Raw genomic sequence first — 12549 nt, forward strand, 5'->3', positions numbered from 1 at the left:
AGCACATAACTGAAGCTCCTAAATGGAATCTTGTAGGTCTCCACACTTAGCTTTGCATTATATTATGTTTACATCAGACAGCATGACAACTTTACTTGGGCATCTATGCCACCCAAAGATAGGTTTCCCTTCTAATAAATAAAGCTTCCATTGAAGTGAATCAGTCACACTAAGTTATAATATGAATGTTGACGGTGCCAGTTGCAGTCCCTCAGCAAGCAAGAAAATCCTCATAACCACAATGCTCTTCACATCTGTTGACACCTAAGTGCCAAATGATACCAAAAACAGAGGAGGGAAAATACAAGGTTTAAGGGTACTTAAACCAGATAGATCTGTTGAATGAGATACACTGGAAAACCCATTTAAAGCAGTACACAGTGCAACAGATATGATAATTGGTCAAGAGACATGTAGCACTTAAGTTACATATGAGGATCTGATTGCTGAGGAATTGAAATTTGCACCATTAGTGTTCACAGGGTAATGAGGGAATGACACCAGGCCAATTAGTTAAAGCACAAAAGAGACTAAGTGGTGTGTGTTTATGTGTATAGTGTGTATGTATATCAGGTACAGTATTTAGTCTCTCCTGCTTGAATTAGCGGCTTGGTGTCATTCTCTAGTGACCCTGTGAGAATTTCTGTGGAACATAAAATTTGAGCCAAGATTTTGAAATATTAAGGTGCTTATCTATGGACTTAGGAATTGAATTTTAGGCATCTGTTTTTGAAAATACTTGCATTAAAAGTGTTTCTAACCCTTCTAGATGTGACAATGCAAGCACTCTCTTCCAGAGTCAACAGAAAGATTGAAACATTAGTTCTGAGAGTTGCAAACTGCTTCTTTTCTCTTCAACAGGTGTTAATTCATATACCTCTTAATGCTACTATTACACTAACTTCTCAGCTGACGGATCAGTTTAGTAGAAAGATCCATCCACTTTGGACTTGTAGATGGAGCTTGACGATAGTAGCACACCTTTCTTTCCCCCCATCTGATTCCTCATTGCAAATATAAGGAACCAGATCTTGCAAAACACAGTGGAAGTGTTCTTTCTGCTGATAATTTATTTCTCCCTCCTTGCTCTTCTCCCCCTCAGTGAAATCTTTGACATATGGACCATTCTACCCTCTAGGACTGCCCCACAATTACTTTATGCAGAGACATTTGTTTCTGCTTCTATCTACCGAGCTATACCATCTCTGGCAGTAGCTCCAACTTCGTCCCAAGATGCCTCTCTCCATAGTGTTCCTCAAGGTTCAATTTTCATCTCCACGATTTTCTACCTTCTTTTATCTTTACACCTCAGCTATCTCTTTCACACTAGTTACTCAATCTCACATAGCCTTCGAAACTTTTAAAAACATCCTTTCCCTGAACCAAATACATTTGCACCGTTGTCTCAAACAATTCTGTTTCCTCTCTCTCCCCTGTCCCTTCCTTCCATCTATCTCTATCTAGAACATTAGCATCTTTGACCGGGAATTCCCACAACTATTTGCATATCTGCCTATCATCAATTTCCCAATATTGTCCGTCTATGCCCCAGCCATGGCTCCACCTCTGCTGAAATCTTTATCTATTCTTGACTCCCTTCTTGCCTTGATTGTCACAGCTCCCTCCCCAACTTCCAATTCTCTAACTCCAGCATGTACAAAACATTGTTGTCTGCTTTCTCACGTGTATAAAGTGTAAACACATTATTATCCACAGTCTCAAACTATACTTGTCCTCACTGGGCTTGAGAATAGTTTTCAGTTTTTCTTTTAAAAAACAAATGTGCTTCACGAACTTGTTCCAAACTGCTTCGGATCCTTCAGTCTCTTTGCCGCCCCTCGTTCAGGCTACATTCACTTCCTCTCTCTGACATCTTGCCTTCTGGAATAGTTTACATGTGTTTTTGCCCCTGCAACTCTCAAACTCCTTTCAAGTCTTAGTTCAATGTGTATCTTTTCTCCCTTAGCTATGCTTAAATTTTCAACCTATTTTTCTACCTACTTTTATTTAACACTGTAAACTGTATTCAACTCTAAAGCATTTTATAATACTGCTTGTATGAAAGACCACACACACAAAGAAGTTGTGATGTATAGTATACTCAGTCAACATTTGAAATAATCCCTCAATACCTTCATTGTTATCACTATACATGATTAGCCCAATCATTAACCCATGGTAAATTTGAGTCACCCTATAAATATGGGCACAAGCTATAGTCAAAGAAAAACCGTTTTTATTTCTAACGTAGGGCTTGTCTACACTGGCACTTTACAGCGCTGCGACTTTCTCACTAAGGGGTGTGAAAAAACACCCCAATGAGCGCAGCAAGTTTCAGTGGAGGTGATTTTTTTAGAGCGCTGGGAGAGCTCTCTCCTAGTGCTCTGCCGTGATTACACAGGCCACGTTGCCAGTGTAGACTAGCCCTCAGAATTGAGGAAAACCCTTTAAGTTATCATCCTTAGTTTTTTCAGCCAGTGCTCTTTTACAGTAAAATCAAATTACTTTATTGGAACTGTGGCCAATTGTCACAAATCAACTAAGTAAAAGTACCTTTTATATTTCTCATCTACACACCTACTCTTTTGAATTACATCCAAACCACTGCTTTTGTACCAATAGATGTAATTACACTGATACATTAGCATAAAGGGATTCAATAATTTAGGGAGTTGGCCTCAGGATACAAAATCCTTCACATTCAGATCACACTTTTCTGACTAGATAAGTATCCATATTGCAAGAGCTATCACTACATTTGGCATTGACAAGCTTGTAGGTCTCTCAGCAAAGAATGACGAGGACTGAGCTACTCTTACCCTTCAAACCTCCAGATCTGGGTTGACTCGTGATAGAGTTGGACAGGGTGGGGACCTTGACATACAGCTGCCTTTGCCATACTTGCTATCTGAAGAGAGGATTTTATCCTCCAGGGTTGCTATTCTGAGGCCTCTCGTGAGCATTAATTTCATGTAAAAATTAAGAAGCCCCTAACCTGCTAATTATAATACACATGAGAAATTTTTCCAGTTTAAAAAAGTAGACAACAAAGAAAATGGAAATAAACTCTTGTTTAATTAACATAATGCTGGTATTAAACATTATTAGGTCATTACTACTTATTTTACTAACTAAATATATTTAAATTTCTTGAAACTCCAGTATAACATTGGACATTGTTTAAGTGAGACTAACAACTCAACCATAAATAACTGTTCTTTTAACCTTTTTAAAGACAAAACAGCAAATGAAGTACAAATCGGGGGGCCGGGGGGGAGAGAAGGGGTCAACATCTGTCCATTCTTTCTTCCTACATTTTAAAATTATCTTTAAAATTATCCTTTAGTTAGGAAAGGATATTAATTAACAGTTAAAATTTATATAATGTAACTGTAGAATGCAAAAAAACCCCAAAAAAGATGCATGCAGTGGCCTTTTTTTAAATTAAAATTTTAATAAAAAAAAAGACATTTGGCAAGTGTAGGCAGAGAAAAACTTTCAGCAAGATGCACGAATTTCCAAAAACCTGTGAATGTATGCATGTCTTCCCCACTGAAAAAAACCAAACTTTATAACCATAACTGAATTAGGAAAAGGCATTAAGTAGCATAAAAAAACCAATGCAACTGCAACAATTAACAATTCAACAGTGTTACACAACACTAATTTTCACTCAGAAGTGTAAGATTCCAAAATATAAAAATATCTGACAAAATTTAAGACCAACAATACTATCGAAAGCATCTAATTACCAAAAAGGCTGCTTAAATTACATTGCCTTTGCCACACCACGGTACCAAGGCAAAGCCACTATAATGAAAATTTCAGTTCCTTGTATCATAGTAAGTACAGCAATTCTTTTAAGCAGACTTATTGGCCCATCTAAGGCATATTCTTATCACACAGATAGAAGTGCATCTGAAATAATAGTTTAAGTAATTCCCAAACCCAAATCAGAATCCCATCTCCATGGAAGTTTGGATATTTTAAGCCAGTCAGGTGAATGCCCAACCAAGAAATTGGTTCAAGTATAGCAGGGCTGCAATAGATTTTCATATAAGTAGGCACTTCTTCTATATGGGATAAATTTGAATTCCTTACACTCAGTTTAAAAACTTATTCATCCAATTAATATAATGCATTGAATAATGTCTGTAGTAACTTTTTTTAAACCTGCAGACAGTTTTTAGCCTCAATCTTTTACAGGAGACAGCACAGGAAAAAACATCAACACAATAGTCTGCAGTGGTATTCTTTCAAGGATTCCTAACTGTACCCTACATACATTATTCTAAATAAAAACTGTACAATATTTGGCTGTAAAACCTCTGGAAACTGTCATTCAAAAATATCAAATATCTCTTCAGATTTGGTTCTATTTGGAAGGCTTATCATCTTGGATAACTGGACTGTACCCGGACCTTTAATATTTCATGTTTTTTATTGCCTTACTTCCAGGCTGTGTAGGCAATTTTGGAAAGGTGAAGAATTTTGTAATCCTTTGTTTTTTGCACTGCATCCACAAGTGTAGCTCTTGTTTTGGTATATCAAAGTAGTTTTCCAGGCTGTTCACACCAGAGATCAAATATTTTATCCATGGTACCAATGGCAAGTTAAACCCAGTCCAATTTCACTTTAACTTCTTTCCCAAAAGCTCTTAAGGCATAATCTTGGCTGGTTGTGCATGACAAAGTAGTTAAAAGTCCAGGGAATTAAAAAAAGAAGAAGTCATCACATTTGCTTTACACTTTTATAAGAAATCCATTTGGTCTCATTTTTCCACTTTGGCATCCTTTGCATTGGGAAATACTGAGCAATTAAAGCCTCTGAAGTTCACAAACAGGGGAAGAAGGGGACAGGCAAAAACAGGAACAAAGAGAAAGAACTCCGTTAACCTAATTTATCATCAGTCTATTTGAGGTACCAGTCAGCTACCATTAATGGTTTTTTTTACTAACATTTTCAATATAAATTAAAATAATTTTTGATTGGCAAAAGTATTTCTATCAATTGTGGATGAAGCAGCTTTTTTTGCAACTGTAAAGTAACAAACATTGCAGTTCTTTATTAGTTTTTTTAGTAAACCACTTGGCAAGGGAAACTTGGGTTACAGACAGGTAGAAATGCTGCTCTAAGTTATGAGAAAACTGAAATGATGGAAAGAACATTTGATTATTGTGTTGCAAATGCTGTGCTGAAGTAAGCCATATTTCCTAGACTGTCCTTGAAAATATCCTCAAGTGCATTTTGTCTTTTTACACTTTGGAGCTCTTGGCAAAAATTCTAAGTTACTTGCCTTGAAGTACCAGTCTTGAAATTTTTTACAGCACTCTTCACTGCAGAAATCTCTTATTACACCATCAAGTTCCTTAGTAGCTCCCTTTTTACAGAGTTGTGAGCAGTAATTACAAGTAACACATCTCAATCCTAACCGTCTTGCAAAATCTTGTTTATATAGCAGCTTGCATCCTGGAAAAAAGTTTTAAAAGTTAAAACAATGCTTAGGAACAGAGTCATTTTTATAGATTTTTTTTTTTTTAAGAATCAGTTAAAGTTACAAGATACATTAAAACTGAAACAGCAGTAATAGCAAAAAAGTTGGTGCTTCAGACAAATTCAGGTTACACTGTACACTATTATCTAAACTATCAAACTTACCTGAATATATCCCCTGCACAACTTTAAGGTTACATATAATTCTTTGTATTCTTATCTCACAATATGTAACGCTGTGGCTGCTTATCAGCATTTAAAAACTCAAATATCACAAGTAGCCATGGAGTTGTATTTAGTTTTTGCCTTTTACATAAGCCCCCACAAAAATCCTTGGCTATGGGTATGTCTAGACCAGTGGTTCCCAAACTTTAACAACCTGTGAACCCTTTTCAATAAAATGTCAAGTCTCGCGAACCCCCTCCTAAAAATGAATATTTCCAGGGATTTTCTCCTTTACCTGAGTATAAATTATAAAAGCAGTGATCTTGGAAATATAAAATTTGTTTTTATGACATGCTTATTACACACTATTAATTATTATTTATAATTACACTATTTTTATTACATTATGAAAATGGCAACACTCTTCCAAGATCTCACTTCTGTAGCTTATATCACTTTGAATAAGCCTGTTATAAGACAAAGCTCCTATGTTTCATCAAGGAGTATCAGATTTGAAACAGCATGAAGGTATTTAAGAAGCCAACTCAAAGAGTTCCTCCTACATAAGCATTCAGGTCTTGAGTAGTCCAGGCAAACAACGCAGGTTACAACAAAGCTTAAACTTGTTCTTCATAATAATTTTAAAAACAATACTACCTGCCTATTTAATTTTAAAAACAGCAAAAAATATCCACCTCCCTTTTCCATTTCTTATAAGGAGTCTTGAAGTTTAAATCTCCTCAGTATGATAGATATGCTTGCTTTGATCTGCTTAGCTCTTGGAAGTCCAGGGGCTCTGGGCTGCTGGCCCCGTGCTGTCTGGGGTCCATAGGGACAGCTCTGTCCGCCATTAGGGAATTTTTTCCTCAGAACCCCCTGTAACATTTCGTGAACCCCCAGGGGTTCACGAACCCCAGTTTGGGAACCACTGGTCTAGACCATGATAAAAGACTCACAAGCAGTGCCACGGCAGGCCCAAGTCAGACAGCTCAGGCTCATGGGGCTTGAACCGTGGGGCTATAAAATTGCAGTGTAGATGTAGAAGGCTCAGATTGGAGCCCAGGCTCTGATACCCAGTGAGGGGACAGGATCTCAGAGTCCAAAGTTCCAACCCAAGTCTGAATGCCTACATTGCAATTTTATAGTTCTGCAGCCCAAACCCCGCAAGCCAGAGTCAGCTGACCCAGGCTCTGAGACTCAGTGCCGCAGGTTTACCACCACAGTGTAGACATACCATTAGAGTTACTATTGCTCAGGTGCATTTCCTTAGAATCCAACAATAAAAAGAAAAGCATAGACTAAAACAAAATTCACACTTTATACAATATAATGATCTTCAAGCATCAGCTCGCTATCATCACTACACTCACCCACATTAACACTCCAATAACACTGGTCTACAATTTTTGAGAAGTCGTCTGCTTCAGAGATAAAATGTGCTATTTATTATGTATTTTGATGTGCTGAATTCAAATATGACAATTAAAACAACTGATTGGCTACTGTTTCTCAGATATTTAAGTCTTTACATTTTATGTCTATATATAGTGTAGATAGTAGAGTTTTAATCATAAATTGTAAACCTAGGTCTTTTCATGTGTTTATGTTGCTTTACATGATAATATTTCACCTGTCCTGTTTATGTAACACTTTAAAAATCAGCAAAAGGGTTATATAAATAAAATTTATTATGAAACAAAAGGCAAAAAACTATGTACATAGTTTAGTCCTATTCAGTGTCTACTCGGCGCTTCTTGGCTTGCCTCTTGTATTCATTAAATGGAGCATCTCTTGTCACTGTCCAGCAATAGTCTGCAAGCATTGATTGGCTCCATTTGCCCTGATAGCGTTTCTCCATTGTCACAATGTCCTGGTGAAATCGCTTGCCATGCTCGTCGCTCACTGCTCCGAGTTCAGTGGAAAAAAAAAAATCTAGATGAGTGCGCAAAAAATGTATCTTTAGTGATATGTTGCAACCAAGGCTTTTGTGCCTTGAGGAGGTTTTCCACCAACAACCTGTAGTTGTCTGCCTTGTTGTTTCTGAGAAAATTTATTGCCACTAACTGGAAGGCTTTCCATGCCGTCTTTTCCTTGCCACGCAGTGCGTGGTCAAATGCATCATCTCGAAGAAGTTCACGAATCTGAAGACCAACAAAGACACCTTCCTTTATCTTAGCTTCACTTAACCTTGGAAATTTTCCACAGAGATACTAGAAAGCTGCTTGTGTTTTGTCAATGGCCTTGACAAAGTTCTTCATCAGACCCAGCTTGATGTGTAAGGGTGGTAACAAAATCTTCCTTGATTCAACAAGTGGTGGATGCCGAACACTTTTCCTCCCAGGCTAAGACGACTGTCAGAGTGGCCAATCTTTCTTGATGTAGTGGGAATCTCTTGCACGACTATCCCATTCGCAGAGAAAACAGCAGTACTTTGTGTAGCCAATCTGCAGACCAAGCAAGAGAGCAACAACCTTCAAATCGCCACAAAGCTGCCACTGATGTTGGTCATAGTTTATGCACCTCAAAAGTTGTTTCATGTTGCCATAGGGACTGCATGACCAACTGGAATTGATGGCAAAACATTGCCATTATGCAGTAAAACAGCTTTAAGACTCGTCTTTGATGAATCGACGAACAGTCTCCACTCATCTGGATCGTGAACGATGTTGAGGGCTGCCATCACACCATCAATGTTGTTGCAGGCTACAAGATCACCTTCCATGAAGAAGAATGGAACAAGATCCTTTTGACAGTCACGGAACATTGAAACCCTAACATCACCTGCCAGGAGATTCCACTGCTGTAGTCTAGAGCCCAACAGCTCTGCCTTACTCTTAGGTAGTTCCAAATCCCTGACAAGGTCATTCAGTTCACCTTGGGTTATGAGGTGTGGTTCGGAGGAGGAGGATGGGAGAAAATGTGGGTCCTGTGACATTGATGGTTCAGGACAAGAAGTTTCATCCTCTTCCTCGTCTGACTCAAGTGAGAATGATTCTGGTGCATCAGGAACTGGCAGTACTCCGCCGTGAGGTACTGGGCGTATAGCTGATGGAATGTTTGGATAATGCACAGTCCACTTTTTCTTCTTTGACACACCTTTCCCAACTGGAGGCGCCATGCAGAAGTAACAATTGCTGGTATGATCTGTTGGCTCTCTCCAAATCACTGGCACTGCAAAAGGCAGAGGTTTCCTTTTCCTGTTCAACCACTGGCGAAGATTTGTTGCACAAGTGTTGCAGCATATGTGTGGGGCCCACCTCTTGTCCTGCTCTCCAATTTTGCAGCCAAACTAAAGGTGATAGGCTCTCTTAACCATAGTGGTTATACTGTGCTTTTGTGATGCAAAAGTCACTTCACCACAAACATAGCAGAAGTTATCTGCACTGTTCACACAAGTATGAGGCATCTCTGCTCACTTTGACTAAACAGAAATGTGTCCCTTTGCAAAATCAAACACTGACAAATAAGAGAGCACGACACTGTATGATTTCTAGAGCCGATATAGGGCAATTTGTTCAGCAGAGTGATGTAAGCTTCGTTATGACTCTATCATCCATGACTTCTAGGAATAACATGATGCAATTCATATCATGTATGACGCAATACCAGCTTCAGATTGCATCATTCATTGTTTTGCCTAAAAAGCAAGTACTGTCCAAACCCAGTCATAGATTTATTCATAGATCCAGTCAAAGATGTATTTTAGTCATTTCTGGTTTAAATTGAGATCCCTTCCCTTTATAACTCACTTATCCACCGCCATTCCCAAGTCAAGGGTCGTATATACTGACCCAATAGCATATCTTGAAAACTAGAGCCAATCAACAATTTTAAGCATCATTTTCGTTCTCAGTGACCCAGAATTAGTAAAGTTTGGCTACATTTATTTCAGAAGCATTTTGGCTGTAGAGCAGTGTAATCTATGTAACCCATTCATTTTCAGTCTAACAGTACTGTCACTCAACACACAGAACCAAGAACTGAAAATCACATTGCAATACATAATCTGAACTCAAAGCTGGCAACTGGTTATTTTGTCATATAATTATCAGTATACACATGAAACTGTATGAATATATGAATTAACAACAAAATTGTTATATGGTTTTGTTTATTATGCTATAGTACTTTAGATTTTTTTGAATAATGTAGCCACAGCTCCAAGTACTCTAACAGCATGCTGGACCTGGATTCTTCAGTCATCTGGTGCAACAGACTAGAAAATTCTGTCTTCATTTCAATTAAAAGGAGGCTTTTAATGTTTTAAATATGAAAAAGACTAAGACAACAGCCATTATGTTGTTTATTTTTATATTAAATTCTACCTTTTATGCTGTCCCCACATTTTCAGTTTTCAATATGCCACAGATTTCTGTCCTGACAAGGAATAAATGCATCATAAAAGTTGTCATGGGAAGCTGAAGGTTTTGGCAGCTGAGTTGGGGACATTTGGGCTTTTGACACCTGGGGAAGCAAAGGTGGCAGTTTGGGATTGCTGTATAAATGCATTAGCTGCATGTAACTGCCAGAATGATCAACACTAAAATAGTTAACATTAACAATGAAATGGTCATCTTCACAAACTCCAAAGTTAACAATCCATTGGGATGATTGAAAATTCACATCTATCACACTGTTCAGACCATTCGTAGACACAGGAAAACATTGCATTGGTCTACAGCCAGTTCAAATTTTTCAGGTTATTTTTCAATACCACAGGGGCACTGTTCTGTGGCAAAAATTAACCAAGAGATGGAGTCAATGGCTCCGGAATACATTTTTTTACTGAGTTTTTTCATCAGTTGATCTCAAGAGCTTTACGAGGAGGTCAGTATCATTAACCTCATTTTACTTAAAGGGGAAAATGTGGCACAAAGGCAAAGTGATTTGCCCACGATCACACAACAGGCCAGTGGCAGCACTGGAATTAGAACACAACTATCCGGAGACCTTTAGTGCCTCATAGTGCCTCGTAGTAAACAGCAGAACTTTGTGCTTATAGTAAGTCAAGAAATTTTGAATATAGTAATAAAATGTGTTTTCTCTGGTGCATAATGTGGAAATGCTATTATAACATAATTATTAAACAATATTACATTGGATGACTGCGTTACGGTTGTGCATTGTGGTATGACTTGGTGACATTGGATCACATGGTTCTCTCTTAGAGCCCTGATTTTGAAGTCATTAAGAGGTAAATAGGGGCCCCACAATTCCATTTTTATAGTCAGTTTACAGAGTACAACCACATTTTATGGCACTTCCACCAATTTTGATACATTACCATTTATCATTATCTTTTATTTAATGAGTCATTAAAGGTATTTCTACACTGCAATAAAAGACTCATGGCTGGCCCAGGTCAGCTGACTTGGGCTCAGACTGAGGGGCTATTAAACTGCAGTGTAGACATTTGGGCTCAGGCTGGAGCCTGGATTCTGAGAACCTGCAACAGAGGACTGTGCTGGAGCCTGAACTCCAGCCCAAGCCCAGATGTCTACAATGCAATTTTATAGCCCTGGAATCTGAGCCCTGTGAGCCCAAGTCAGCTGACCCAGGCCAGCTGCATCTGTGCTGTGGGTCTTTTAGACTATATTCATACTGTGATAAGACACTCAAATCCACAATGTTTCTACCCAAGATAAACTGATTTATTTTTGAGATATTATGATTTCATTAAACAGTATTGTTAGAGGGCTTTCCCTTCACTCTCCCACTTCCCTGGTTCTTGTCACGCAGACAGCAAACAGTACAATATCAGAAGTCTGAAGTACAGACAATGCAATGTTAGTTTCCAAGCAAGCATATTCTGAAGCCCTTCACAGCAGCCGGGCTTATCTCTATAGGCCGATAGAGTCTGTTCCCCAGTGCGCCATTCCCAGCTCTGCAGAGCATTTACCCCGTGTGCCCCTTCCCAGCTCTGACGCCGCAGAGCCTTGCCTGTGTCCCTGTTCCCCATTTCCCCCCTTAGCAAACATGATCCCAATTTTCTGTTCCCTCCAATTCCTGTTTGACCCCAGTTTATATAGTAATATTCTCAGCTATACCTTAAAACCAATCATTTTACTGAAATTTAAGTAACCAATCCTAACATATTGTAACATAATTCTCTAACCAATTATATACCAAAACCCTAATTAAGTTACACCTAGCAAAATTAATTAAACAGCAGACAGAAACAATCAGATAGATTAACAATAGAAAAGTAGGGGCCATAAAGATAAAACAATACAGAAATGAGGGTTTCACAACCACAACCACGGGTAAGTGATTTCTGCCCAACAGGAAGCTATCAAACTAAGTTTTCTTTAACCATCTTAAGATTTGTTTCTTTATCTGGTGGTGATGGGCGCCATCAGGACAGGATCGTCTTCCTAACAGCCCAATAGCACCTTCTTTCAATGTGACTGGTTTGGAATGCGAGGATGTGACCGTTCGCTTCCCAGCTTATGTCTGCCCCTGCTGCTTAGCCAAAGGCCTTAGCCTAAGAACAAGGCCTCAGACTGTCACAGTGAGAGACGGCCCATAAACAGGTAGAAGTATGATTTTGATTCTTTGTTTTAATCCTCTATAACTAGCTAAGTGATAAAAATACACGTAAGTTCTTAAAGTATAGGCCTTTACAGGCAGGCCTGAATATCTATATCACTGGGATCGTGGCTCCCACTGGCCGTGGTTCGCCGCTCCAGGCCAATGGAGGGGGGGGGTGGAGGGAGCGGCGGCCAGCACTTCCCTCGGCCCACGCTGCTTCTCGCCGCCCTCATTGGCCTGGAGCAGCGAACCGCGGCCAGTGGGAGCCGCAATCGGCCGAACCTGCGGATGCTGCAGGGTGCTTATCCTGGTGAACCATGTGCCAAAGGTTGCCGATCCCTGATTTATATTCTAACAAGT

At 39.0% G+C, this 12549-nt stretch overlaps 1 protein-coding gene across 13 annotated transcripts in view; it reads right to left on the reverse strand.

Annotated features, from left to right (window-relative positions):
* ZMYM2 (zinc finger MYM-type containing 2) overlaps window positions 1-12549 on the reverse strand; it is a 185597-nt gene that overhangs the window by 38234 nt on the left and 134814 nt on the right. For all 13 annotated transcript variants that reach the window (XM_034758789.1, XM_034758797.1, XM_034758798.1 and 10 more), the window contains one exon: window positions 5297-5469. In XM_034758789.1, the coding sequence (XP_034614680.1) occupies window positions 5297-5469 (173 nt within the window). The remainder of the gene's footprint in view (window positions 1-5296; window positions 5470-12549) is intronic.

This window comes from Trachemys scripta, chromosome 1, assembly GCF_013100865.1.
Source record: "Trachemys scripta elegans isolate TJP31775 chromosome 1, CAS_Tse_1.0, whole genome shotgun sequence".
NCBI lineage: Eukaryota > Metazoa > Chordata > Testudines > Emydidae > Trachemys > Trachemys scripta.